At 43.2% G+C, this 25,801-nt stretch overlaps 4 protein-coding genes across 4 annotated transcripts; all 4 read left to right on the top strand.

Moving 5' to 3' along the window:
- The first annotated feature begins 1,967 nt into the window (after positions 1-1,967).
- On the top strand, positions 1,968-3,661 carry LOC110524644. Its single transcript, XM_036979068.1, has 5 exons — positions 1,968-2,156; positions 2,504-2,561; positions 2,805-2,952; positions 3,048-3,084; positions 3,317-3,661. Exons 1-5 carry the CDS (start codon positions 1,968-1,970, stop codon positions 3,659-3,661), a joined length of 777 nt encoding a protein of 258 aa, XP_036834963.1.
- Positions 3,662-5,734: 2,073 nt separating this feature from the next.
- LOC118964662 lies at positions 5,735-8,248 on the top strand. Its single transcript, XM_036978520.1, has 3 exons — positions 5,735-7,386; positions 7,576-7,651; positions 7,915-8,248. Exons 1-3 carry the CDS (start codon positions 5,884-5,886, stop codon positions 8,064-8,066), a joined length of 1,731 nt encoding a protein of 576 aa, XP_036834415.1. The 5' UTR covers positions 5,735-5,883; the 3' UTR covers positions 8,067-8,248.
- An 8,927-nt stretch (positions 8,249-17,175) lies between these two features.
- LOC118964667 lies at positions 17,176-19,672 on the top strand. The gene is made up of 5 exons (XM_036978526.1): positions 17,176-18,145; positions 18,493-18,550; positions 18,795-18,942; positions 19,038-19,074; positions 19,307-19,672. The coding sequence occupies exons 1-5, from the start codon at positions 17,957-17,959 to the stop codon at positions 19,649-19,651; spliced, it is 777 nt and encodes a 258-aa protein (XP_036834421.1). The 5' UTR covers positions 17,176-17,956; the 3' UTR covers positions 19,652-19,672.
- A 3,003-nt stretch (positions 19,673-22,675) lies between these two features.
- Positions 22,676-24,099, top strand: LOC118964665. Its single transcript, XM_036978524.1, has 3 exons — positions 22,676-23,382; positions 23,572-23,647; positions 23,911-24,099. Exons 1-3 carry the CDS (start codon positions 22,735-22,737, stop codon positions 24,060-24,062), a joined length of 876 nt encoding a protein of 291 aa, XP_036834419.1. The 5' UTR covers positions 22,676-22,734; the 3' UTR covers positions 24,063-24,099.
- Positions 24,100-25,801: the final 1,702 nt, after the last annotated feature.

The raw sequence follows: 25,801 nt of genomic DNA, 5'->3' as shown, positions 1-25,801 counted from the left end.
CTCCACCCCGCATTGAGTAAATAACATAGTTGCCCTCGTCCAGACCACAGTAAAAGAGGGGAGAAAAATAAAATCAATAGCCAAGCCTACATATACCTCCCCCGAGGGACATAGGGAACCCCAAGTAATAATAGCAACTTAAAAGTAGGCTGAAACATTAGTAGGCCTAGGTTAGGCTATACAGCCCATCCCTCTCAGTTAAAGGAAAATAAATATAAATTGGACGGCTATAATGACCTTTAGGGGGTGGGTCTCTGGATATCGGCTATATGTCGTGTTTAGTGTTTAGTTCTGTACGTTGGGATCTCAACTCAGAAAGGATGTCTTCGACAGAGTGCGAGGTTGGCATTCGTTGTGCCTCGTGGGGGAGCGGGTTCTCTTGCTCCTGGCTAATGGCGCTAGTTTTTTCTGAAGCTAGCTTCTTCTTGGAGGCTTTTTCCGTCGCTAATACTTGAGTCCGGGTAAAAATGTCACCTGTAGTGTCGCCGCCATGACTTTTTCTTACTAAAGCTAAATGAGTTTGAACTTGGAGTGGAGGTAAGATTAGGAATTGGAAACTACTTGTGCGGAGCTCTTAGTTCATGCGGCCATCTCGCCCAAGGGTCACGTGATCCCCAACAGTGCTATTTTAAGTGATTTTTAAGACACCCAAAGTCAATTTAAATCCACAACAAAATCTGCAGGATAAAGAGCAATATAATCAAACATTCAAATAAGTAAACAGGCTATATTAAAGTGCACTAAACATAGAGACAGATTAACCATGGAGAACACGAAACATGATGACAGATTAACCAGGGAAGTGAATTTAACAGAGGTTAAAGCTAAAACAACAGAATCTGGGTACGTCTGTGTGAAGAGGTGTGGCTTTAGTGTGGATTTGAATAGTACACAAGTAGGCCTACGCTATTTTTGCACTGTAAAACTTTTTTTTAAGTGTTATGTTTTCCCAGATTCATAGTGTTATGCAGCCCAGGCCTATCTAGGAAGGCTGGGCATAAATTGTTTGCTCACAGCATCACATGATGACGTGGGCAACATAAACACTTAAACTCTGTAGATTAAAGTTAATAGTAATCTAAACTAATTTCACCACGAAAGGAAGTGCAATCGAAATGAATGAAGAAGACAATGTAATTATAGTGAGTTAATAAAATGACAAGGTGTTGCCTGTCAGCGTTGTAGACTACTGCCTCACAAGCCCGGGCTTTAGTGGCACTGGCATACGCGCTAGCCTCTGCACTGAAGGAGCCACCGAACGCGTCCGCGTTGCAGCTCTCACTTTCTCCCGCTACAGTATGTCCTACAATGACATATTTGGTGGGGATTGGCAGCCAACAATAGGATTGGATTGGGACTAAATCAAAGAATAAAACGACATTGAAATGAATATTATTAACAAATATTTCCCAGCAGATTTTGGGTTCAACCTAAGGCTGACTAGGACAGATCAATCAACTTGATCCGACACAGTAAGCCTACATGTCATACGTAAGTAAATCCACAAGAGAGACAATATTGCAAAGGCAGGACCATGTTCGATGGAAGGCGTAGGGGTAGGCAATCGAAAACGTTTGACGGGGAAATTTCTGTCAATATTAGCTAGTCCTACTGAGTGGGCAAGTAACCTTTCCCGCGCTCTTCCTAAAAATACTATTTGTGATGTCATAAAGGTCTAACGTTCCATGACGTCGCATGTAGCCCTAAATTACAGTCCCTGCTTGCAATATTGTCCTCACTCTCGACCTGAACTCAACTTGAATGTAACCAACACAGACAAGGACATGCTTTTTGAGATATAAAATAGCTTGAATGGATGAAGAAAGGGTAAGCTAAATTACTTCATGCAATATTGGGGGAAAGTAAAAAAGGGTAAAGCAATATAAGTGGATATTTCTTGTAAAAAGCTATAACATATTGTAAAGCAAATGTACCATTCTTTATAAAGTCACCAGCTTAGCACTGATATGGCTGTAGCTCTATTTATGATGTCCTCTGCACAGATCTACTCTGACATTGACATATTATTACTTATTGGAATGTCTGTCCTTCAGGTAGCACAGAGGGAGGATGGTGATCCTCAGAGGGAAGGAAAGGAAGTTGTTGAGGAAGAACCGGTGGCCACACCCAAAGAGGAGGCCAAGAAGGGAAGGAAGGTAAGATGGCAGGAGTGACAGAGCACATAATAGGCCTACTGGGTTACACTCTGTACCTGATAGCAGTCATACCATAGATATCTATATATCTCAGATAACAACATACGTAGTAGCTGTTTTCAAAACGTGTTTTAAGAGCTGCTTTGACCTGGCCCATAGCCTATTCATAAATTGTCTCAGAGTAGGAGTGCTTATCTAGGATCAGTTTTGCATTTGAGATCATAATGAATACAATTATTTGGGCAAGGTTGAGCCCACACCTTATCTGATGAACTTTATGTATACGGGCCCTGGTGTTACATGTCTGCCATCATTTGAGATCTAGAATCTGTTCTGTTCTATCCTAGGCAAAAAGTAAGAGGAGTGGCAAGAAGTCAAGGAAGCTGGGCACTGACAACGATGCAGGTCAGAGATTTACCTCTGTAGTACTACATTGTTTCTCTATTCTGTCTGTGATGTGAGGTTGTGCTATCCATTTTCAATGAAACTGTAGTCTACTGTAATCAGTAAGAAAGGTCACATAGATAGCTTTATTCAAATAGGCCTATTCTAAAACCCTAAAACAATGAAATCAGAGTATTAAGAGATAAAACTTCTGATTTCTCTTTAATTTTGTTTCTACTTCCTCTACGGCAATCACATCTTTAGTCTCCAGGAATAAACACCTGGATAGAGGATCTGTAATTGAGCTCCTGGAGAAGAAAGCTGTTCAGGCTACATTCGGCCCAGGCAACAAGGATGAGATGGAATACTCCTACCCAATCCTCATCTCATTCCTGCGCAATCTTACTGATGAGTATGTTAAAAGTTTTTCTGTAATGTTCAACATTTATGAAATATTGTGCAGTGGGAACTAAACACTAACTAAAACACTTATTTTAAATTGTCTAGGCAGTGGCAAGTGATCTACAAAGGACTAAAACACCCTGTAAGTTTCCCTACCTGCCTTTGACCTTTGATGTGTCAATGATCTGTTGAATTCAGAGATTAGCCATCAAGTCATATTCTGTTATTCATGTTCTCTGTCAGACTTCATCAAACTTTGAATTCAGTCACAGACAAGAATAACAATGTTGATCAAATGCATTCTGTTCGATCTAGAATACTTTACATCACAGTTCCATTGAAAAGACTGTTTTTGTTCTGTTTGTTCAAAACAGATGACGAAGGAACAGCTTGCCAAATTGTGCAAGACAATTGTAACCTTCATCGCACAGACCACCCTGAAGATCCTGCTGCCAGCCCTGGCCCGCGTACTTGGGGTAAAGGACTTTGCTGACGACGACACTGACTCACCCAAGAGGGGTGGCAGTGCAAGATCCTTTGCTGCCTTTGATCAGGAAAGACTGGAGCTCATCCGGGAAGTTAGATATCTGGCGAAGAAAATGTATAAGGGCGGCACAGGGGCTCAACATCTCAGGTCCCTAACACCCTCTTCTAAGAGGTATGTTCCCCTCAAGGTTTTCATGTATGGATTTCACCGAGATCATCTATCCCAGTGTTAGCCAATGCAATTTACTCTATCTGATGTAGTACAAAATGTAATGTATCAGCCTTTGAGCATATTCAAATGAATGAGCATGTAAAGCGATCAAAAGGACATGTAGATATTTAGAATACTAAAATTACAACGCTTGACCGATTTGCCAAGTTAAGACAGAAATGATCATGGTTTGCTTGTTCGTTTTAAAGTTCCCAGACCTCAGTGAAAGTCCTCCTGGGAATGACAGAGGACAGAATCATCAAAAGTGTCCAGGAGCAACTGTCTGATCATAATATCCTGTCCTCTTGCCCACCTGAGCTGACTGTTGGTCTTATCAAGGTGGTGGTCGAACAGCTTAACTCTGCCCTCTCTGCGACCATCAGCAGAGCCATTTCAGGGCGGTCCTCCCCTATTTCTTCTGGTACCCAGGCCGCTGAACAAATGGTCAACATGGTCCAGAAATGTTTTGATGATCACACCACCCCAGAGGACCAGAGCTCTACCTCTGTATTAGAGTCATGCATTCCACCTGCAACAGAAGAAGTGATGACTGTTATCGCAGAGATGGTGGGTGAATTGGAAAAAGAAGATCCGGAATTGGCTAAGGTTTTTCGAGAAGTGGCTGTGAAAGTTAAAATGTTGGCATCTGGCAGTGACCTTGTAGTGGAGCACCTGGATGTTGAAGACTCTCCTGTTCCAGAGGAGCTGAACATAATATGTACATCTTGCAAAGCAATGATGCAAAATCTTGGCACTCTGTTTAGTGTGAAGTTCAAGACCAAAGCCTCAAAGGCTGTGAGTGAAATTCTTGTGAGAAGGTTAATGAGCGATATCTCTGGTATGGTTCAACCTTCTCATTCGTTTAGTACCACTCCAAGCTTGATGAATGCATCTAGCCCATCTGACAGGATCCTTGATTCTGCGGCCACTGAGCTCATACAGACCAAAGTAGAATCTGAGGCATCACAAATAATTGATAACTTTGTTGAAGATGTCAAGGACATTGTGCAGTATGCTGAATTAGATCAGCCAACAAGCACCCAGAGAGATACCCAAGTGGGACACTGTACGACAAAGCGGAAACCCTTCCATGCAGCTCGTAGACTCTGCGAGAGACTTCAGGCAAAGCTGGAGACATTGTTCCTCAGAATGGGTGGAGCTCCAGTCCAAGGGGAAGAACTTATGGAAAAAGCTGACTCCAGTGCTGTGCTTCTGGAGCATACTGACTCCAGTGATCTGCCTGTTTCAATCCTGAGCTTGCCTTCCCCATGTAGGAGTGAATCCCCTATATCAGAACGTAGTTCATCTTCTTTATCTGATGGATGTGATTCAACTGACTCTGTAGGAGAGAAAACACCAGAGCAACCTGAAACCAGTAAGAGTGAGGCAATACTGCAAGTGGTCAACTCAACAGGACTTGGTTCTCTCCGTAAATGCCAAAGTGAGAACTCTCAACCATTACTGTCTCTCTGTGATTCCAACATGGTGCCCTGCACCAAAGAGGTCTTGTCCCAGATTGTGACCATGTATAGGTCAGAGGTGGCAGATTTGGAATGCACATCATCTGTTGCAGAGGGTTCCTCTTACAACTCCCTTGAAGTCTGTGGCTTTTTGGACAGTGTCATGTCTTATCTAGAAGACATGCCTGTGTCTGGTTCTTCATGGTTGGAAGGATTAAGAGATACTCCAGCCTCAGTCATTGAGAAACTCTCCAGTGAGGAGTTCCAGATGAACGCTACCAACGAAGTGCGAAAAATACTGATCAAATCAGTCAGTAGCTTTCCCAGCAAAGTCAGTTCCAGCCAGACAGATTCTCAGATGTTGCCAGCAAAATCAACAATTTCCTTAAGGCATACAGATATAACTGCTTTTGAAATCGTTGGATCAATTACAAATGACATGAAGAGCCTTTTCCCACCCACAGAGTCTTCTACTACTCTATGGCAGGCAGACTCTATGCTTCAACAGAGTGATGAGAAAACCTCAGAGTACACTGAGGCCACACCCAAAGGCTCACAGTCTGGTTTGGAAGTATCTGAGAAGAAGATCTGGACAACTGCAAATACTATTTACCACAATGTGAAGACAAAGATGAGGAATTATTTTACATGGCAAAATCAAGTCAAAGCAACAACGGCTCAAGCCAAAAAGACCCTCAGCCATATTCTGGTTTCAATTCAGAAAGAGCTGTCAAAATCTGACCAAACGGTGACTGCGCTTTCACAAATAGAGAATGTGGTTGGAATGATGCTGAAGGATGTTGAAAGGGTAAGCAGTGAATGTGGTGAGGAACTGATCTATCAAGCGCCACAGCGTTCTTCCTCCTCGTTGTCATCCTCATCTGCCAGATCAAAGAAGTCAGAGTGGGAATTTTCACTCCCTGGCACTCCCATCTCTTCTGATTTACCAGAGAGTATTACTCAGCCCATTGTGAGAAGCTCAGTCATCGACATGGGCAAATCTACTAAGCCAAAAACATTGGTGTGTGATGCCAGGGAAAGCATGTCTGCAATAGTGGATACCATCATAAAGGAGGTACATCCAGAGGAAGAAGGGGAGGTTGCATTCCACCCTGATCTAACAGCTGCAATAGCAAGACTGGAGGAGCTCATATCTCAGGGTAGGATTGGTGCTCTCTCACGTGATCTTACTCACCAAGTCAACCGCATCATTTCTGAGAGCAACTTGACCCCTCTGGTTCTGACAGTGGCGGCTGAAAAGAGTGCATCCGATACAGTCCTTACTGAGCTGAAGAGGAATGACAAGACGGTGGGGAAGCCCACAGCTTACAAGCTGGTTCAGCTTTTTGCAGAGGAGTCTGTGAAACGCCTCTTGCTTCCTAGCCTTGTGCCCTCTACAGCTTCAATGAGTTTGGCTCAGGGAGTTAGTGTGCCGGCTAGCGTATCTGAAGATAGGATTTCATGGTCTTTTTCTACATCAGCATTTAGTGACACAGTCAGCCTGTTTACCAAAGTAATGGTAAGTCAGGTCATGGACTCTGTGGTTTCTGATGCACAAAGCAGAGGGTCATCTCCAACCGGAACTGTAACTGATATAGGCAGTCTACTGAGTGGTAAGTCCTACCCTCTGCCATCTTTCTCCGCCATCAGCATGACAACAAGTGGGACCTCCAATGCTGCACGAGGCTTTGAGGACAACATAGATGCTGAGGAAAGTTGTTTCGGTGTACCTCAGAGCATTGTTTGTGATCAGAATTCAACCAGCCCGGATGTTGCCTCGCTTTCAACCCCATCCACTGACAACTTAGTCGGTGATGATGACTTCACCGGCCTCATCAGCATGTTAGTGGTGAGACTTCTGTCAAAAATCCAAACCCAAACTGATCTGTACCCAACTGACGTCACACGCACGTCACAAGACCTGATTCCAAAAGTTATAGCTGCCTTCTGTGCATGGTCAGGCTGCTCTGAGACCCAAGCTTATCCCAAGAACCTGAAGAGTCACAAAGTATACAGCACCGTCTACAAACATCTGTTGAAGGAGTTTGGCTCAGAGAAAATACTCCAACTGGCCGTGTCGACTCAGGACTCCACTTTCAATAGGATTCTTGTGAAGTCATTGAGCAAGGAGCTTCTCCACAGTTGTAACGAGGCATCAAGAGCAGCCTCAAGAACATCTTTCGAAGCCACCAGGCCAGAAGCTCTTCTCATGGCTGAAGATGTGAAGGCTACCAGAGGGAAGCTGTCTTTCCTACAAAGGCTTGCCAGACTGAAATTCAACTTAAAGGTACATCACACTTATTTAAGTTAACAATTGTGTCAATGTGAGTAAACAATGTTATTTAGAGAAAATGTAAAACCATCCATTAATTCCAAAACCATTTATAAATCTTGTTGTGCTGGTGTGTAAGATGTGATCGTTATTACCGTGAGATTGTTCTGCTGTGACAGTTGTTTTGACATGTTTTTGTTTTAGCCATTCATGATGGGAAACAAGAAGAATTCCCGCCATTCTGAATCCAAAGACCAGACTACTGCTGAAGAGATCATGTGTAAGTCCATACAGCAGGACATTTACTGTTTGAGATATTGATGTACAAAGCTGCTATTGCAAAAATATTAAACCCTATATACAGTACATTATATATTATCGATAGTAATCTCTTATGTAAAATTATTTATAGTTTCCAAATCTCAAGATTCTGGTTCTCATTTATTTGTGAAAGTAATAATGAGTTGAAACTAAGAATACAATATACCATCATTTCTAAATGAAAGTGCATGTCAACTCTCTCTCTTCTGTCGCCCAACATAGTGGCACATCCTGCCACATTTGGACTCCCAGAGGGTCTTCCCTCCACCTCTCAACAGGAGAAGCCTCGCAAACGTCCCCTTCTAATCAGGATGTTTTCCACCATCTCCATAGGCCTATCCAAGCCATTCAAACGGTTTTCAAAGCAAGCTTAATACAACAATTTCCTTTAATACAGTAATATTTGCATTGAATTGATGGCCTTTGTCTTCTTTAGTGTTGCCCTGTTAACACATTTGATTAGAAAATACATAGTATATTTAGTTTAGTTTATTATGCAGTCATAGTCACGGTGTAGGCTAAACAAAGTAATGTTGTCCTGAATAATGTCTTAGAACATGCACCCTCCCACCCCCCCACCCACACACACACACACAGTGTGATTCATTGAACACACACACATAGTACTTCAGTTATGTCCCACAACCAACATTCGACCAGATATCAATGATTCAGTGTAAAATACATGTACTGTAAAATAAACCGTATTTAATTTACAACCAATAAAATAATACATGATGCAGGACACTCAGTTATAAGGGAATTAACTGGTTTAACTTCTCAAACAGAAACACACACATTTTCTGTGGATCGCCCATGTTTACATTTTACTGAATTCCAGTCTGACCTTTGACCTGTAGATGGCAATAAAGGTCTACTTTTGCTGCAGATCCACTTCTAAAGCTCAAACCTCTCTGGACAAGTAGCCAAAACATTTGTCCCTAGTGAGAGAGAGTATGTGTGTGTGGCAAAAAAAGGGAATATTGCACTACACTTTTATGATACAGATACATTTTGCATTCGGTAGCATAGCACAGCTGTAGTTTTTTCAAATGCCAAATGTACATGTAGCATGCTTCTGCCTACAGATGCTTTTCTGAGTGACTTGTGTTGTGAGAGAACCAGAATTCAAACATAAACTTCTGGATTACATTTTATAATATTGTCAGCTCTTTTTAGTAACATATGGTAGCATACATGTTTCACACGGTGGCAAGTCAAGCTAGTTAGTTACATGCAACAACATTACATTATATGGTCAATGTTTGTGTGTATCCTCTTAGCTTTTACCTTCGACATCAACAAGCGACGCACGGGCTGGTCCTGCAGACTCTCACGCCCATGGCCCAGGAGAAGGCTGGGGGCCACCTGCTCACTCACGTCCCAGCCATCTCCTTTGAGACCGACTCTACTGTGGAGTGCACCTCCAAGAGGACTCCGGAAGAGGGGGACCGGGTGAAGGTTAAACTGGCCAACATGGCCTTGATGGGAAGGATCAAAAGTCTTGGCTGTGAAATGCCCATTATGTGTGATTATCGAATTGATAATTTTCCACTTTTGATACAACAATGGGAAAGACAGGGTTTATAGCAAAGGTTGCTCAGATTGGGAGAATGAAAGTGCACTCCTGATTCAGAGAGAAAGATCCAGCTTAATCATCCATACCATTGTTTAAATTACAATAAAAAAACATTCAAACTGTTCCTGAGTTTCGAAAGACAGAGAAAGGAAAACATCATTATCTTCAGTCTGTTCACACCTGTTCACACAAGTCCTACTGTCCACAATCTCAGGGTTCTTCAATACAAACACACCTGTTTCAGAAAACCTGATCACTTTCACATTCGAACAATGTTTGTAGGATACTTTTCAATAACTCAATAAATGTAAGTGTTGAAACCATACATAGCTGGTAACTTGAGCTCGGCAGAGTAGTTTTGACCTGTGTCCAGATACAGTCATTTATGTTGTCTAAAGGCAATTTGTCTCTTATAACAATGTTATTTTTCTGAATAATCTAATTTAATTGACTGGTAGGTAGTCACTAACTATTTGTAGCATGTGTTCCTCTGTTTATTGATATTTACATGGTGTGTATGTGTTAAGATGTTAAGTAATTAATGTTGATATTATCCAAAGGGTTTTTAACTGAAAAGTTAAATGTATTTCAAAAATGGCGGAATCAAAAAGTATTGGAATAGTGACTTGTATTTTGCATCTAGAAGTGTAAGAATTTTAGAAGAATGCTATTTCATCAGTCAAATGTTGCACTGTTTGATAAGACAGGGTAAAGAAAACCTCAATTTTAATGAGTTTAGTTGTGAGTTTGACATTTTACCACAAGAGGTCACTATAATGCAAAAAAAACTTTCTCAAGCAATAATTTTGCTAGGACTGTCTGGGAGTGGTCAGTGTGGAGGGGAAATTAAAACTAGCTGTTATTGGCACTCTCTTTGTCGTTGGTCTATAAACCAATTTACACATGGTGATGTCGCCATGGAAAGCCAAAACTCTCGCCCATGCAAACCTGCTGATTAGAAGGTGCTGTATAGATGTGAGAAACTCTCTTTTCATGGCACTTCAATATCGAAGTGAATTTTTCGTAGCAGGTTAGGAAACTGAGGTTAAGGTTAGGAAAAGGGTTAGGGTTAGTGAAAATGCTCTCCAAACCTTCTACGAAAATTACTTTGCATTGAAGTGCTGTGAAAAGAATGTGTCCCTGCTCAGGTGTTGCGTGCGTCAACCAATGGTTGTGTGCCAAGTCATCCATTGTGTCATCGACTGACAGATTGCTATAACATATGATGTGGTTAGCTGACACACAAAATACCTATCCAGGCAGTGTAAGATCTGGCAAGTGTCAGCAAGGCCTGGGCAGAGGAACATGCTCTGTATTTTCAACCAGAACTATCAGGAAGCAACCCCGATCACATTTTTGTAAAACACATTTACAGTGTTAGTTTCATCAGCTGTTGTACAATATGAAATACAATTATTTTGACTTCACAGGGCCTTTAAATGTAGGCAAACAAGTTTTCAGCATTCAAACTAATCTACCCAGCCAGATTCAGCACCATGGACAGTGAAGATCAGAATACCTGCGATCTGACGATTAGAACAACAGTGCTATTTTTTTTATTTTTTTTCAATTTAAAGTTTTATTAAAGTTCTTGTTTTTCAATCAACCAACAAAACACATTCCACATTCACAGGCTTTAAAAAAAGAAAAAGTCAAAAATTAATAATACATGAAAAAATAAAAATACAATTAAAATGAATGATAAAGTCAAATAAAAGCATTTATTTTCATTGGTGCACACGTACTCAAAAACGAAATTAAAATAAAAACACACAAAAAAAACATTTAACACTTGCAGCAGCACTATCAAGGTTCTTATCAGCTATTTCAAGCATTCGCTGAGACGACGGGCCAATAATTCGTTTTTAGGTTTTACAGTACCTTACACAACATGCATCTGCGCATTTCCCTTAGTCACCCCGTTCACTCTGTCCAGTTTGAAATATAGTTGAATAGTGAAGACCAGAGTCTATCAAACTTGGGCTGTCTCTTGTGGAGGTCATAAGTGAGCTTTTCAAGAGGAAGAAAGTCAACAATCTGGTCAATCCACATTTTAAATGTAGGAGGGGTATTTGAGGCCCACAATAGAAGAATACATTTCTTAGCAAAGTATGTAATAGTCATAAGCAAATTTTCTCTGTCAGGATCAAGAACAAAGTCCTGCTGGGCATTAGGAAGATAGATACACGGGGTCATATCAAACTGTACCTCTAGTATTTTCTGTGCAGCAGTATGTAGATTGCCAGAATCTGGCAATCTCCCTACAGCTCCAAAATACATGCATATAGGTTCCACTTTCAGAGGTACATCTTTTACAGTTAGGAGACATATCTGTTTTCATTCTATGGAGTCTCAAAGGAGTAAAATAAAATTTGTACAAAGATTATTTCATTTTTACACTGGTAGAGGAGCAGTATACCCTGTCGCAAACCTCCGCCCATAACTCATCACTGATAGTCAGACCAAGGTCCTTTTCCCAGATTATTTTCAAAGGAGTAAAGGAGGAGCTTCCTTTCTCAGAAAGGAGTCTATAGATGTAAGATATTTTGCCTTTAATGGATTGTGCTGTGACAAGAAGGGTTTCAACTTCATTCAACTGAGTTCTAAACCTCATCTTGGAGGTAAATGAGGAAATTACATGTCTAATTTGGAAGATATTTGAAAAAATGGGACCTTGGCACATCGAATTCACTGCAGAGCTCTTGAAAGGATTTCAGTGTAGTGGTTTTCTGATGAAATAGGTCTGAAAAGGTCCTGATTCCTAGAGTATGCCAAAGATTAAAGTTGGCCTCCCTCAGGGCTTTTGGCAAGTCTGGGTTGCCCACTATAGGCGAGTGAGAACATATTTGGGAGGAAATGCCCAGGTATTTCTTACAGTCCCTCCACGCTAGTAGGGTGCTGTAAATCACAAAGGTTTTGGCTATGTTGCCCACTTCACTAAAGTTATTAATGAATATAATTGAGCTTAAGGGCAATGAACCACAGGATTGGGCTTCTATCTGAATCCACGTTGACTCTTGTCTGTTTGTGATCCATGTTAGCATGTTGCGGATTTGGGCAGACCAGTAGTACAATTGAAGGGAGGGAAGGGCAAGACCACCCTTAGATTCAGGTTTCGATAGAGTGGAAAACTTGATCCTAGGTTTTTTATTGCCCCATATAAATTTGGTGATGCTTTGGTTAGTTGTTTTGAAAAAGGAACCTACTGGGAGATGGCATGGGAGCATCTTAAATAAGTAGTTCAGTCTAGGGAGGACGTTCATACGGATTACATTCATTCTTCCTACTAAGCTAATTGGGAGGGAGATCCAGGTTTGGAGATCGTTCTTGATTCGGTCCAGGAGTGGAAGATCATTTTCCTTAAAAAGGCTATTCAGATCTGGTGTTATGAAGATCCCGAGGTATTGAAACCCCTGTGTTTTCCATTGGAAAGGACAAAGTGTCTTCATAGAGCTGGTGAGTGTAATATTGAGAGGGCAGGCAGTGGATTTGTTAAAATTGATCTTATAACCTGAAAACTTGCCATACTGAGCAATTGTGTCTAAAATGAGAGGGAGGGATTTCTCAGGGTTGGATATTTAGAGCAAGACATCATCCGCGTAAAGCGAAATCTTGTGCTGCAGGCCGCCTGCAGAAACACCCATAATACTTGGATTGCTCCTTATCAGCTCTGCCAGAGGCTCCGGCCCCAACAAGTAGAGCAGCGGGGACAGCGAGCACCCTTGTCTTGTGCCCCGTTCCAGAGGGAATCTGTCAGAGTTCAGTCCATTAGTAGTCACCATGGCATTTGGATGAGAGTATAGTGATTTGATCCATTTAATAAAATTTGGGCCCATATTGAACTTTTCTAAGACTGAAAACAGAAAGCTCCACTCCATCCTGTCAAACGCCTTCTCAGCATCCAGTGAAGCCAGTAGGACAGGGGTCTTCTGTGCGTTTACTTGATCAATAATATCAAAAAGACGGCGAATGTTATCAGAAGAGTATCTGTCTCTAATAAATCCAGTTTGGTCCGCTTTTATTATTTTGGGAAGAAGAGTGTTAAGTCTTTTGGCGAGCAATTTGGTAATTATTTTATAGTCGAAATCCAACAAGCTTATGGGCCGGAAGGACGAGCAGGATAGGGGGTCCTTGTCTTTTTTTAGCAACACTGTAATGCGAGCTGTGTGCATTGAGTCTGGGAGAACTCCGTTTTTGCAAAAATCCTCCAGCATTGGCATGAAGATAGGGCTGAGCTGGGGCCAAAAAGCTTTGTAGAACTCTCTGGGGAATCCATCTGGGCCTGGGGACTTATTAGGTGGCATGGAGGTAATTGCCTCCAGGATCTCCTCAGGAGTGAAGGGGGAGTTGAGATCTTCTTGGTCGGTCTCTGATAGTTTAGGCAGCGAGATTCCCTCTAGGAAAGAGTGGAGTTCTGCCTCCGTGTGTTTTCTCTCAGAGGTATATAGTTTGCAGTAAAAATCATGAAAAGTTAAATGGATCTTTTTTGGGTCATATGTGACCTCGTCCTCTGCTGTTCGGATAGCCATGATTGTACGCTCTGACTGCTCCTTTTTTAATTGGTAAGCAAGCAATCTACTGGGCCTATTGCTATACTCATGGTATTTCTGTTTAGTAAAGAAAACTTTTTTTTTTATCTCCCGAGTGTAGTCCAAATTCAATTTGGCTTTGGATGCTTTAAGATGACTCCAGGAGGTGCTGTCTAGGGATTGTTTATGTATTTTTTCACAGCATTCCAGCTCCCTCTCAAGATCTAGCCTGTGTGCTTCCATTGCTTTTTTCTTAGCGGAAGCATATGCAATTAGATGACCTCTTAGTGTGGCTTTAGCAGCGTCCCACATTGTGGCCGGAGAAACAGGAGAATCTTTATTGTCTTGTGTGTAGTTGTCTATCCATGTAGTTACCAATGTATGTTTGATAGCATGGAGGTGTTGAATTTCCAGCTCTTTGACCTCGGGATGTTTCTGCAGAGGTCAAAGCGGAAGTGGACAAAGGCGTGATCTGAAAGTGCTATGGGTCCGATTGTACAAGTGGCTGAATTTATGAAACTCTTTGGGATAAAAATGTAATCTATACGGGAGTAGGTGTTATGGACATTAGAGTAGTATGTATAGTCCATAGATGAGCTATTAGTCTCTCTCCAGATATCTATCAGTCCCATCTCTTTAGTAAGAGAGTTGCAGATCTAGGATTTGTGGTGGGGACTTGAGATGATTTGTCTAGGGTTGGGTTAAGGGTACAATTAAAATCTCCGGCCACCACGCCAAAGGAGACACAATGCTCATTGAACAGGGTTATAATTTTTGACATGAAGGCAGGAGTATCTGTGTTAGGGGCGTATATGTTTAATATAGTAATTGGTTGACCATATAGTGACCCAGTTATCAAAATAAATCTCCCCTCCGGGTCAGATATGTTTTTGTCAATTATGAATGGAACATTTTTATGGATAAGTATGGCTGTGCCTCTACTGTTTGATTTGAAAGATGAGAAATACACCTGTCCCACCCAAGCTCTGCGGAGTTTGGCATGTTCAGCATCACAGAAGTGTGTCTCTTGTAATAGCGATGTCTGCTTTTTCCTTTTTTAGAGCACATAGTATCTTTTTTCGTTTTATTGCATGCCCTAGACCATGGCAGTTCCATGTCAATAGATTCAAGGTACTAGTCATCGTCATCGAGCAGTAATCGAACTTTAGTGCAAGTCATCGCTGGGTAAAAATGGATAGTAATTACAGCTGCGTTCACATAAAAGGAAAATAAATGGTGTACATAAAATAATAATCTCTGGACACCCCAGCCGAGTTCCCAAACAACTCGACACATCCCGTTGGATCTGTTACCCCCTCGCTCAGTCTCAATTCTATGTTCCGAATAAAACAAAAACCGGGAACAGTTAGCAACGCACAACGTCTCCCCACCAAAGAAATGCCTCATCCTCTCCACCCCGCATTGAGCAAATAACATAGTTGCCCTCGTCCAGACCACAGTAAAAGAGGGGAGAAAAATAAAAATCAATAGCCAAGCCTACATATACCTCCCCCGAGGGACATAGGGAACCCCAAGTAATAATAGCAACAACAACAAAAAAACAGGGAAATAAAAGTAGGCTGAAACATTAGTAGGCCTAGGTTAGGCTATAAAGCCCATCACTCTCAGTTAAAGGAAAATAAATATAAATTGGACGGCTATAATGAGCTTTAGGGGGTGGGTCTCTGGATATCGGCTATATGTCGTCTTACCTCCTTTAGTAATGGCATTAATCGCATTTAGTCATTGGTCTGTTTCTCATTGGCCAGGATTGTCTTTCAAAAAACGTTTTGCCTCTTCGGGAGTTTTGAAGTGTCGCAAGGCTCCTTGGTGAAGAATCCTGAGCTCGTTTGGGTATTTGAATCCCCTGAAGATGCCTCGGTCAATGGAGTATTTCTTCACTTCGTCAAATTCTCGGCGCTTTCGGCGTATTCCAGCTGACAGGTCCTGGTGTAAAGCGAGTTTGGCGTTTCCCACTGTGATGGTGTTGTTTTTCGCCGCCTGTAGGACTCGTTCCTTGTCGGTGAATCTCAGGAAACGTATGGTGATTGGGCGCGGTGGTTGTCTGGCTGCTGGTGGGGGCCTCAGTGCTCGGTGAGCTCTCTCGAGTTCTATGGGCCTGTCGGTGGACATGTGGAGCCACTCGGGAAGTTTGTCTTGCAGGTAGCGGATCAGTGGCATTTTTCCCTCTTCTTTTTCGCCCAGATTGAATAGAACACAATTATTCCTTCGCCCCCTGTTTTCCAGGTCCTCTGTTTTCTCTTCCAGATGCTCGATTTTCTTTTTAGCATATGCTATTGTTTCCATGGCATCTGTCAATAAGTTTTCCATGGATAGGATTCGCCCCTCTGCCTCGTCCAGGCGCCCCGCGTTTATGGTTATCTTGTTGTTGATGTCAGGCAAAGCGTTTTCCAGGATTGTCACCTTGCCCCCTATCGCACTGAGCTGAGAGTTAATGGCATCTAATTTAGTGTTTAGTTCTGTACGTTGGGATCTCAACTCAGAATGGATGTCTTCGACAGAGTGCGAGGTTGGCATTCGTTGTGCCTCGTGGGGGAGCGGGTTCTCTTGCTCCTGGCTAATGGCGCTAGTTTTTTCTGAAGCTAGCTTCTTCTTGGAGGCTTTTTCCGTCGCTAATACTCGAGTCCGGGTAAAAATGTCACCTGTAGTGTCGCCGCCATGACTTTTTCTTACTAAAGCTAAATGAGTTTGAACTTGGAGTGGAGGTAAGATTAGGAATTGGAAACTACTTGTGCGGAGCTCTTAGTTCATGCGACCATCTCGTCCAAGGGTCACGTGATCCCCAACAGTGCTATTTTAAGTGATTTTCAAGACACCCAAAGTCAATTTAAATCCACAACAAAATCTGCAGGATAAAAATAAATATAATCAAACATTCAAATAAGTAAACAGGCTATATTAAAGTGCACTAAACATAGAGACAGATTAACCATGGAGAACACGAAACATGATGACAGATTAACCAGGGAAGTGAATTTAACAGAGGTTAAAGCTAAAACAACAGAATCTGGGTACGTCTGTGTGAAGAGGTGTGGCTTTAGTGTGGATTTGAATAGTACACAAGTAGGCCTACGCTATTTTTGCACTGTAAAACTTTTTTTTAAGTGTTATGTTTTCCCAGATTCATAGTGTTATGCAACCCAGGCCTATCTAGGAAGGCTGGCCATAAATTGTTTGCTCACAGCATCACATGATGACGTGGGCAACATAAACACTTAAACTCTGTAGATTAAAGTTAATAGTAATCAAAACTAATTTCACCACGAAAGGAAGTGCAATCGAAATGAATGAAGAAGACAATGTAATTATAGTGAGTTAATAAAATGACAAGGTGTTGCCTGTCAGCGTTGTAGACTACTGCCTCACAAGCCCGGGCTTTAGTGGCACTGGCATACGCGCTTGCATCTGCACTGAAGGAGCCACCGAACGCGTCCGCGTTGCAGCTCTCACTTTCTCCCGCTACAGTATGTCCTACAATGACATATTTGGTGGGGATTGGCAGCCAACAATAGGATTGGATTGGGACTAAATCAAAGAATAAAACGACATTGAAATGAATATTATTAACAAATATTTCCCAGCAGATTTTGGGTTCAACCTAAGGCTGACTAGGACAGATCAATCAACTTGATCCGACACAGTAAGCCTACATGTCATACGTAAGTAAATCCACAAGAGAGACAATATTGCAAAGGCAGGACCATGTTCGATGGAAGGCGTAGGGGTAGGCAATCGAAAACGTTTGACGGGGAAATTTCTGTCAATATTAGCTAGTCCTACTGAGTGGGCAAGTAACCTTTCCCGCGCTCTTCCTAAAAATACTATTTGTGATGTCATAAAGGTCTAACGTTCCATGACGTAGCATGTAGCCCTAAATTACAGTCCCTGCTTGCAATATTGTCCTCACTCTCGACCTGAACTCAACTTGAATGTAACCAACACAGACAAGGAAATGCTTTTTGAGATATAAAATAGCTTGAATGGATGAAGAAAGGGTATGCTAAATTACTTCATGCAATATTGGGGGAAAGTAAAAAAGGGTAAAGCAATATAAGCGGATATTTCTTGTAAAAAGCTATAACATATTGTAAAGCAAATGTACCATTCTTTATAAAGTCACCAGCTTAGCGCTGATATGGCTGTAGCTCTATTTATGATGTCCTCTGCACAGATCTACTCTGACATTGACATATTATTACTTATTGGAATGTCTGTCCTTCAGGTAGCACAGAGGGAGGATGGTGATCCTCAGAGGGAAGGAAAGGAAGTTGTTGAGGAAGAACCGGTGGCCACGCCCAAAGAGGAGGCCAAGAAAGGAAGGAAGGTAAGATGGCAGGAGTGACAGAGCACATAATAGGCCTACTGGGTTACACTCTGTACCTGATAGCAGTCATACCATAGATATCTATATATCTCAGATAACAACATACGTAGTAGCTGTTTTCAAAACGTGTTTTAAGAGCTGCTTTGACCTGGCCCATAGCCTATTCATAAATTGTCTCAGAGTAGGAGTGCTTATCTAGGATCAGTTTTGCATTTGAGATCCTAATGAATACAATTATTTGGGCAAGGTTGAGCCCACTCCTTATCTGATGAACTTTATGTATACGGGCCCTGGTGTTACATGTCTGCCATCATTTGAGATCTAGAATCTGTTCTGTTCTATCCTAGGCAAAAAGTAAGAGGAGTGGCAAGAAGTCAAGGAAGCTGGGCACTGACAACGATGCAGGTCAGAGATTTACCTCTGTAGTACTACATTGTTTCTCTATTCTGTCTGTGATGTGCAGGTTGTGCTATCCATTTTCAATGAAACTGTAGTCTTCTGTAATCAGTAAGAAAGGTCACATAAATAGCTTTATTAAAATAGGCCTATTCTAAAACCCTTAAACAATGAAATCAGAGTATTAAGAGATAAAACGTCTGATTTCTCTTTAATTTTGTTTCTACTTCCTCTACGGCAATCACATCTTTAGTCTCCAGGAATAAACACCTGGATAGAGGATCTGTAATTGAGCTCCTGGAGAAGAAAGCTGTTAAGGCTGCATTCGGCCCAGGCAACAAGGATGAGATGGAATACTCCTACCCAATCCTCATCTCATTCCTGCGCAATCTTACTGATGAGTATGTTAAAGGTTTTTCTGTAATGTTCAACATTTATGAAATATTGTGCAGTGGGAACTAAACACTAACTAAAACACTTATTTTAAATTGTCTAGGCAGTGGCAAGTGATCTACAAAGGACTAAAAAACCCTGTAAGTTTCCCTACCTGCCTTTGACCTTTGATGTGTCAATGATCTGTTGAATTCAGAGATTAGCCATCAAGTCATATTCTGTTATTCATGTTCTCTGTCAGACTTCATCAAACTTTGAATTCAGTCACAGACAAGAATAACAATGTTGATCAAATGCATTCTGTTCGATCTAGAATACTTTACATCACAGTTCCATTGAAAAGACTGTTTTTGTTCTGTTTGTTCAAAACAGATGACGAAGGAACAGCTTGCCAAATTGTGCAAGACAATTGTAACCTTCATCGCACAGACCACCCTGCAGATCCTGCTGCCAGCCCTGGCCCGCGTACTTGGGGTAAAGGACTTTGCTGACGACGACACTGACTCACCCAAGAGGGGTGGCAGTGCAAGATCCTTTGCTGCCTTTGATCAGGAAAGACTGGAGCTCATCCAGGAAGTTAGATATCTGGCGAAGAAAATGTATAAGGGCGGCACAGGGGCTCAACATCTCAGGTCCCTAACACCCTCTTCTAAGAGGTATGTTCCCCTCAAGGTTTTCATGTATGGATTTCACCAAGATCATCTATCCCAGTGTTAGCCAATGCAATTTACTCTATCTGATGTAGTACAAAATGTCATGTATCAGCCTTTGAGCATATTCAAATGAATGAGCATGTAAAGCGATCAAAAGGACATGTAGATATTTAGAATACTAAAATTACAACGCTTGACCGATTTGCCAAGTTAAGACAGGAATTATCATGCTTTGCTTGTTCGTTTTAAAGTTCCCAGACTTCAGTGAAAGTCCTCCTGGGAATGACAGAGGACAGAATCATCAAAAGTGTCCAGGAGCAACTGTCTGATCATAATATCCTGTCCTCTTGCCCACCTGAGCTGACTGTTGGTCTTATCAAGGTGGTGGTCGAACAGCTTAACTCTGCCCTCTCTGCGACCATCAGCAGAGCCATTTCAGGGCGATCCTCCCCTATTTCTTCTGGTACCCAGGCCGCTGAACAAATGGTCAACATGGTCCAGAAATGTTTTGATGATCACACCACCCCAGAGGACCAGAGCTCTACCTCTGTATTAGAGTCATGCATTCCACCTGCAACAGAAGAAGTGATGACTGTTATCGCAGAGATGGTGGGTGAATTGGAAAAAGAAGATCCGGAATTGGCTAAGGTTTTTCGAGAAGTGGCTGTGAAAGTTAAAATGTTGGCATCTGGCAGTGACCTTGTAGTGGAGCACCTGGATGTTGAAGACTCTCCTGTTCCAGAGGAGCTGAACATAATATGTACATCTTGCAAAGCAATGATGCAAAATCTTGGCACTCTGTTTAGTGTGAAGTTCAAGACCAAAGCCTCAAAGGCTGTGAGTGAAATTCTTGTGAGAAGGTTAATGAGCGATATCTCTGGTATGGTTCAACCTTCTCATTCGTTTAGTACCACTCCAAGCTTGATGAATGCATCTAGCCCATCTGACAGGATCCTTGATTCTGCGGCCACTGAGCTCATACAGACCAAAGTAGAATCTGAGGCATCACAAATAATTGATAACTTTGTTGAAGATGTCAAGGACATTGTGCAGTATGCTGAATTAGATCAGCCAACAAGCACCCAGAGAGATACCCAAGTGGGACACTGTACGACAAAGCGGAAACCCTTCCATGCAGCTCGTAGACTCTGCGAGAGACTTCAGGCAAAGCTGGAGACATTGTTCCTCAGAATGGGTGGAGCTCCAGTCCAAGGGGAAGAACTTATGGAAAAAGCTGACTCCAGTGCTGTGCTTCTGGAGCATACTGACTCCAGTGATCTGCCTGTTTCAATCCTGAGCTTGCCTTCCCCATGTAGGAGTGAATCCCCTATATCAGAACGTAGTTCATCTTCTTTATCTGATGGATGTGATTCAACTGACTCTGTAGGAGAGAAAACACCAAAGCAACCTGAAACCAGTAAGAGTGAGGCAATACTGCAAGTGGTCAACTCAACAGGACTTGGTTCTCTCCGTCAATGCCAAAGTGAGAACTCTCAACCATTACTGTCTCTCTGTGATTCCAACATGGTGCCCTGCACCAAAGAGGTCTTGTCCCAGATTGTGACCATGTATAGGTCAGAGGTGGCAGATTTGGAATGCACATCATCTGTTGCAGAGGGTTCCTCTTACAACTCCCTTGAAGTCTGTGGCTTTTTGGACAGTGTCATGTCTTATCTAGAAGACATGCCTGTGTCTGGTTCTTCATGGTTGGAAGGATTAAGAGATACTCCAGCCTCAGTCATTGAGAAACTCTCCAGTGAGGAGTTCCAGATGAACGCTACCAACGAAGTGCGAAAAATACTGATCAAATCAGTCAGTAGCTTTCCCAGCAAAGTCAGTTCCAGCCAGACAGATTCTCAGATGTTGCCAGCAAAATCAACAATTTCCTTAAGGCATACAGATATAACTGCTTTTGAAATCGTTGGATCAATTACAAATGACATGAAGAGCCTTTTCCCACCCACAGAGTCTTCTACTACTCTATGGCAGGCAGACTCTATGCTTCAACAGAGTGATGAGAAAACCTCAGAGTACACTGAGGCCACACCCAAAGGCTCACAGTCTGGTTTGGAAGTATCTGAGAAGAAGATCTGGACAACTGCAAAGACTATTTACCACAATGTGAAGACAAAGATGAGGAATTATTTTGCATGGCAAAATCAAGTCAAAGCAACAACAGCTCAAGCCAAAAAGACCCTCAGCCATATTCTGGTTTTAATTCAGAAAGAGCTGTCAAAATCTGACCAAACGGTGACTGCGCTTTCACAAATAGAGAATGTGGTTGGAATGATGCTGAAGGATGTTGAAAGGGTAAGCAGTGAATGTGGTGAGGAACTGATCTATCAAGCGCCACAGCGTTCTTCCTCCTCGTTGTCATCCTCAACTGCCAGATCAAAGAAGTCAGAGTGGGAATTTTCACTCCCTGGCACTCCCATCTCTTCTGATTTACCAGAGAGTATTACTCAGCCCATTGTGAGATGCTCAGTCATCGACAAGGGCAAATCTACTAAGCCAAAAACATTGGTGTGTGATGCCAGGGAAAGCATGTCTGCAATAGTGGATACCATCATAAAGGAGGTACATCCAGAGGAAGAAGGGGAGGTTGCATTCCACCCTGATCTAACAGCTGCAATAGCAAGACTGGAGGAGCTCATATCTCAGGGTAGGATTGGTGCTCTCTCACGTGATCTTACTCACCAAGTCAACCGCATCATTTCTGAGAGCAACTTGACCCCTCTGGTTCTGACAGCTGGAAAGAGTGCATCCGATACAGTCCTTACTGAGCTGAAGAGGAATGACAAGACGGTGGGGAAGCCCACAGCTTACAAGCTGGTTCAGCTTTTTGCAGAGGAGTCTGTGAAGCGCCTCTTGCTTCCTAGCCTTGTGCCCTCTACAGCTTCAATGAGTTTGGCTCAGGGAGTTAGTGTGCCGGCTAGCGTATCTGAAGATAGGATTTCATGTTCTTTTTCTACATCAGCATTTAGTGACACAGTCAGCCTGTTTACCAAAGTAATGGTAAGCCAGGTCATGGACTCTGTGGTTTCTGATGCACAAAGCAGAGGGTCATCTCCAACCGGAACTGTAACTGATATAGGCAGTCTACTGAGTGGTAAGTCCTACCCTCTGCCATCTTTCTCCGCCATCAGCATGACAACAAGTGGGACCTCCAATGCTGCACGAGGCTTTGAGGACAACATAGATGCTGAGGAAAGGGATACCATCAGTTGTTTCGGTGTACCTCAGAGCATTGTTTGTGATCAGAATTCAACCAGCCCGGATGTTGCCTCGCTTTCAACCCCATCCACTGTTAACTTAGTCGGTGATGATGACTTCACCGGCCTCATCAGCATGTTAGTGGTGAGACTTCTGTCAAAAATACAAACCCAAACTGATCTGTACCCAACTGACGTCACACGCACGTCACAAGACCTGATTCCAAAAGTTATAGCTGCCTTCTGTGCATGGTCAGGCTGCTCTGAGACCCAAGCTTATCCCAAGAACCTGAAGAGTCACAAAGTATACAGCACCGTCTACAAACATCTGTTGAAGGAGTTTGGCTCAGAGAAAATACTCCAACTGGCCGTGTCGACTCAGGACTCCACTTTCAATAGGATTCTTGTGAAGTCATTGAGCAAGGAGCTTCTCCACAGTTGTAACGAGGCATCAAGAGCAGCCTCAAGAACATCTTTCGAAGCCACCAGGCCAGAAGCTCTTCTCATGGCTGAAGATGTGAAGGCTACCAGAGGGAAGCTGTCTTTCCTACAAAGGCTTGCCAGACTGAAATTCAACTTAAAGGTACATCACACTTATTTAAGTTAACAATTGTGTCAATGTGAGTAAACAATGTTATTTAGAGAAAATGTAAAACCATCCATTAATTCCAAAACCATTTATAAATCTTGTTGTGCTGGTGTGTAAGATGTGATCGTTATTACCGTGAGATTGTTCTGCTGTGACAGTTGTTTTGACATGTTTTTGTTTTAGCCATTCATGATGGGAAACAAGAAGAATTCCCGCCATTCTGAATCCAAAGACCAGACTACTGCTGAAGAGATCATGTGTAAGTCCATACAGCAGGACATTTACTGTTTGAGATATTGGTGTACAAAGCTGCTATTGCAAAAATATTAAACCCTATATACAGTACATTATATATTATCGATAGTAATCTCTTATGTAAAATTATTTATAGTTTCCAAATCTCAAGATTCTGGTTCTCATTTATTTGTGAAAGTAATAATGAGTTGAAACTAAGAATACAATATACCATCATTTCTAAATTAAAGTGCATGTCAACTCTCTCTCTTCTGTCGCCCAACATAGTGGCACATCCTGCCACGTTTGGACTCCCAGAGGGTCTTCCCTCCACCTCTCAACAGGAGAAGCCTCGCAAACGTCCCCTTCTAATCAGGATGTTTTCCACCATCTCCATAGGCCTATCCAAGCCATTCAAACGGTTTTCAAAGCAAGCTTAATACAACAATTTCCTTTAATACAGTAATATTTGCATTGAATTGATGGCCTTTGTCTTCTTTTGTGTTGCCCTGTTAACACATTTGATTAGAAAATACATAGTATATTTAGTTTAGTTTATTATGCAGTCATAGTCACGGTGTAGGCTAAACAAACTAATGTTGTCCTGAATAATGTATAGAACATGCACCCCCCCCCCCCCCCCCCCCCCCCCCCCCCCCCCCCCCCCACACACACACACACACACACAGTGTGATTCATTGAGCACACACACATACTACTTCAGATATGTCCCACTGTCACACCCTGACCATAGTTTGCTTTGTATGTTTCTATGTTTTGGTTGGTCAGGGTGTGATCTGAGTGGGCATTCTATGTTGGATGTCTTGTTTGTCTATTTCTATGTCTGGCCTGATATGGTTCTCAATCAGAGGCAGGTGTTAGTCATTGTCTCTGATTGGGAACCATATTTAGGTAGCCTGGGTTTCACTGTGTGTTTGTGGGTGATTGTTCCTGTCTCTGTGTTTGCACCAGATAGGACTGTTTAGGTTTTCACATTTCATTGTTTTGTAGTTTATTCATGTATAGTTTTCCTTAATTAAACAAACATGAATCATCACCATGCTGCGTTTTGGTCCGCCTCTCCTTCACCGCAAGAGAACCGTTACAGAATCACCCACCACAACAGGACCAAGCGGCGTGGTAACGGGCAACAGCTACAGCAGCGAAAAGAGGAATGGACATGGGAGGAAGAATTGGAAGGTAAAGGACCCTGGGCACAGCCTAGAGAATATCGCCGCCCCAAAGAAGAGCTGGAGGCGGCGAAGGCGGAGAGGCGCTGGTATGAGGAGGCAGCACGGCGGCGTGGATGGAAGCCCGAGAGTCAGCCCCAAAAATGTCTTGGGGGGGGGGGGGGGGGGCACACAGGAAGTGTGGCGAAGCCAGGTAGGAGACCTGCGCCAACTTCCTGTGTTTACCGGTTGGGCTGGAGAGACCGGGCAGGCACCGTGTTATGCTGTGAAGCGCACGGTGTCCCCAGTGCGGGTGCATAGCCCGGTGCGGTACATTCCAGCTCCGCGTATCGGCCGGGCTAGAGTGGGCATCGAGCCAAGTGCCATGAAGCCGGCTCTACGCATCTGGTCTCCAGTGCGTCTCCTTGGGCCGGCTTACATGGCACCAGCCTTGCGCACGGTGTCCCCGGTTCGCCTGCATAGCCCAGTGCGGGCTATTCCACCTCGCCACACTGGCAGGGCGACCGGGACCATTCAACCGGGTAAGGTTGGGCAGGCTCGGTGCTCAAGAGCTCCAGTGCGCCTGCACGGTCCGGTCTATCTGTCACCACCTCCACGCACCAGCCCTCCGGTGGCAGCCCCCTGCACCAGGCTGTCTCTCCGGCTCATCCTTACAGGGGCTCCCGCCTGTCCAGCGCTGCCGGAGCCTTCCTCCTCTCCAGCGCTGTCGGAGTCTCCCTCCTCTCCAGCGCTGCCAGAGCCTTCCTCCTTTCCAGCGCAGCCGGAGTCTCCCTCCTCTCCAGCGCTGCCAGAGCCTTCCTCCTCTCCAGCGCAGCCGGAGTCTCCCGCCTGTTCGGCGCTACAAGAGCTACTCAGTCCAGCGTTGCCGGAGCCACCCGTCTGCCCAGCGCCGCCTGAGCCACCTGTCTGCCCAGCGCCGCCTGAGCCACCTGTCTGCCCAGCGCCGCCAGTGCCGCCAGTCTGCAAGGAGCCGCCAGTGCCGCCAGTCT

Source organism: Oncorhynchus mykiss, chromosome 5, assembly GCF_013265735.2.
Source record: "Oncorhynchus mykiss isolate Arlee chromosome 5, USDA_OmykA_1.1, whole genome shotgun sequence".
In the NCBI taxonomy this organism is placed as follows: Eukaryota; Metazoa; Chordata; class Actinopteri; order Salmoniformes; family Salmonidae; genus Oncorhynchus; species Oncorhynchus mykiss.
Note: the sequence above shows the minus strand (reverse complement) of the source record. Positions and strands in the feature narration are given on the sequence as shown.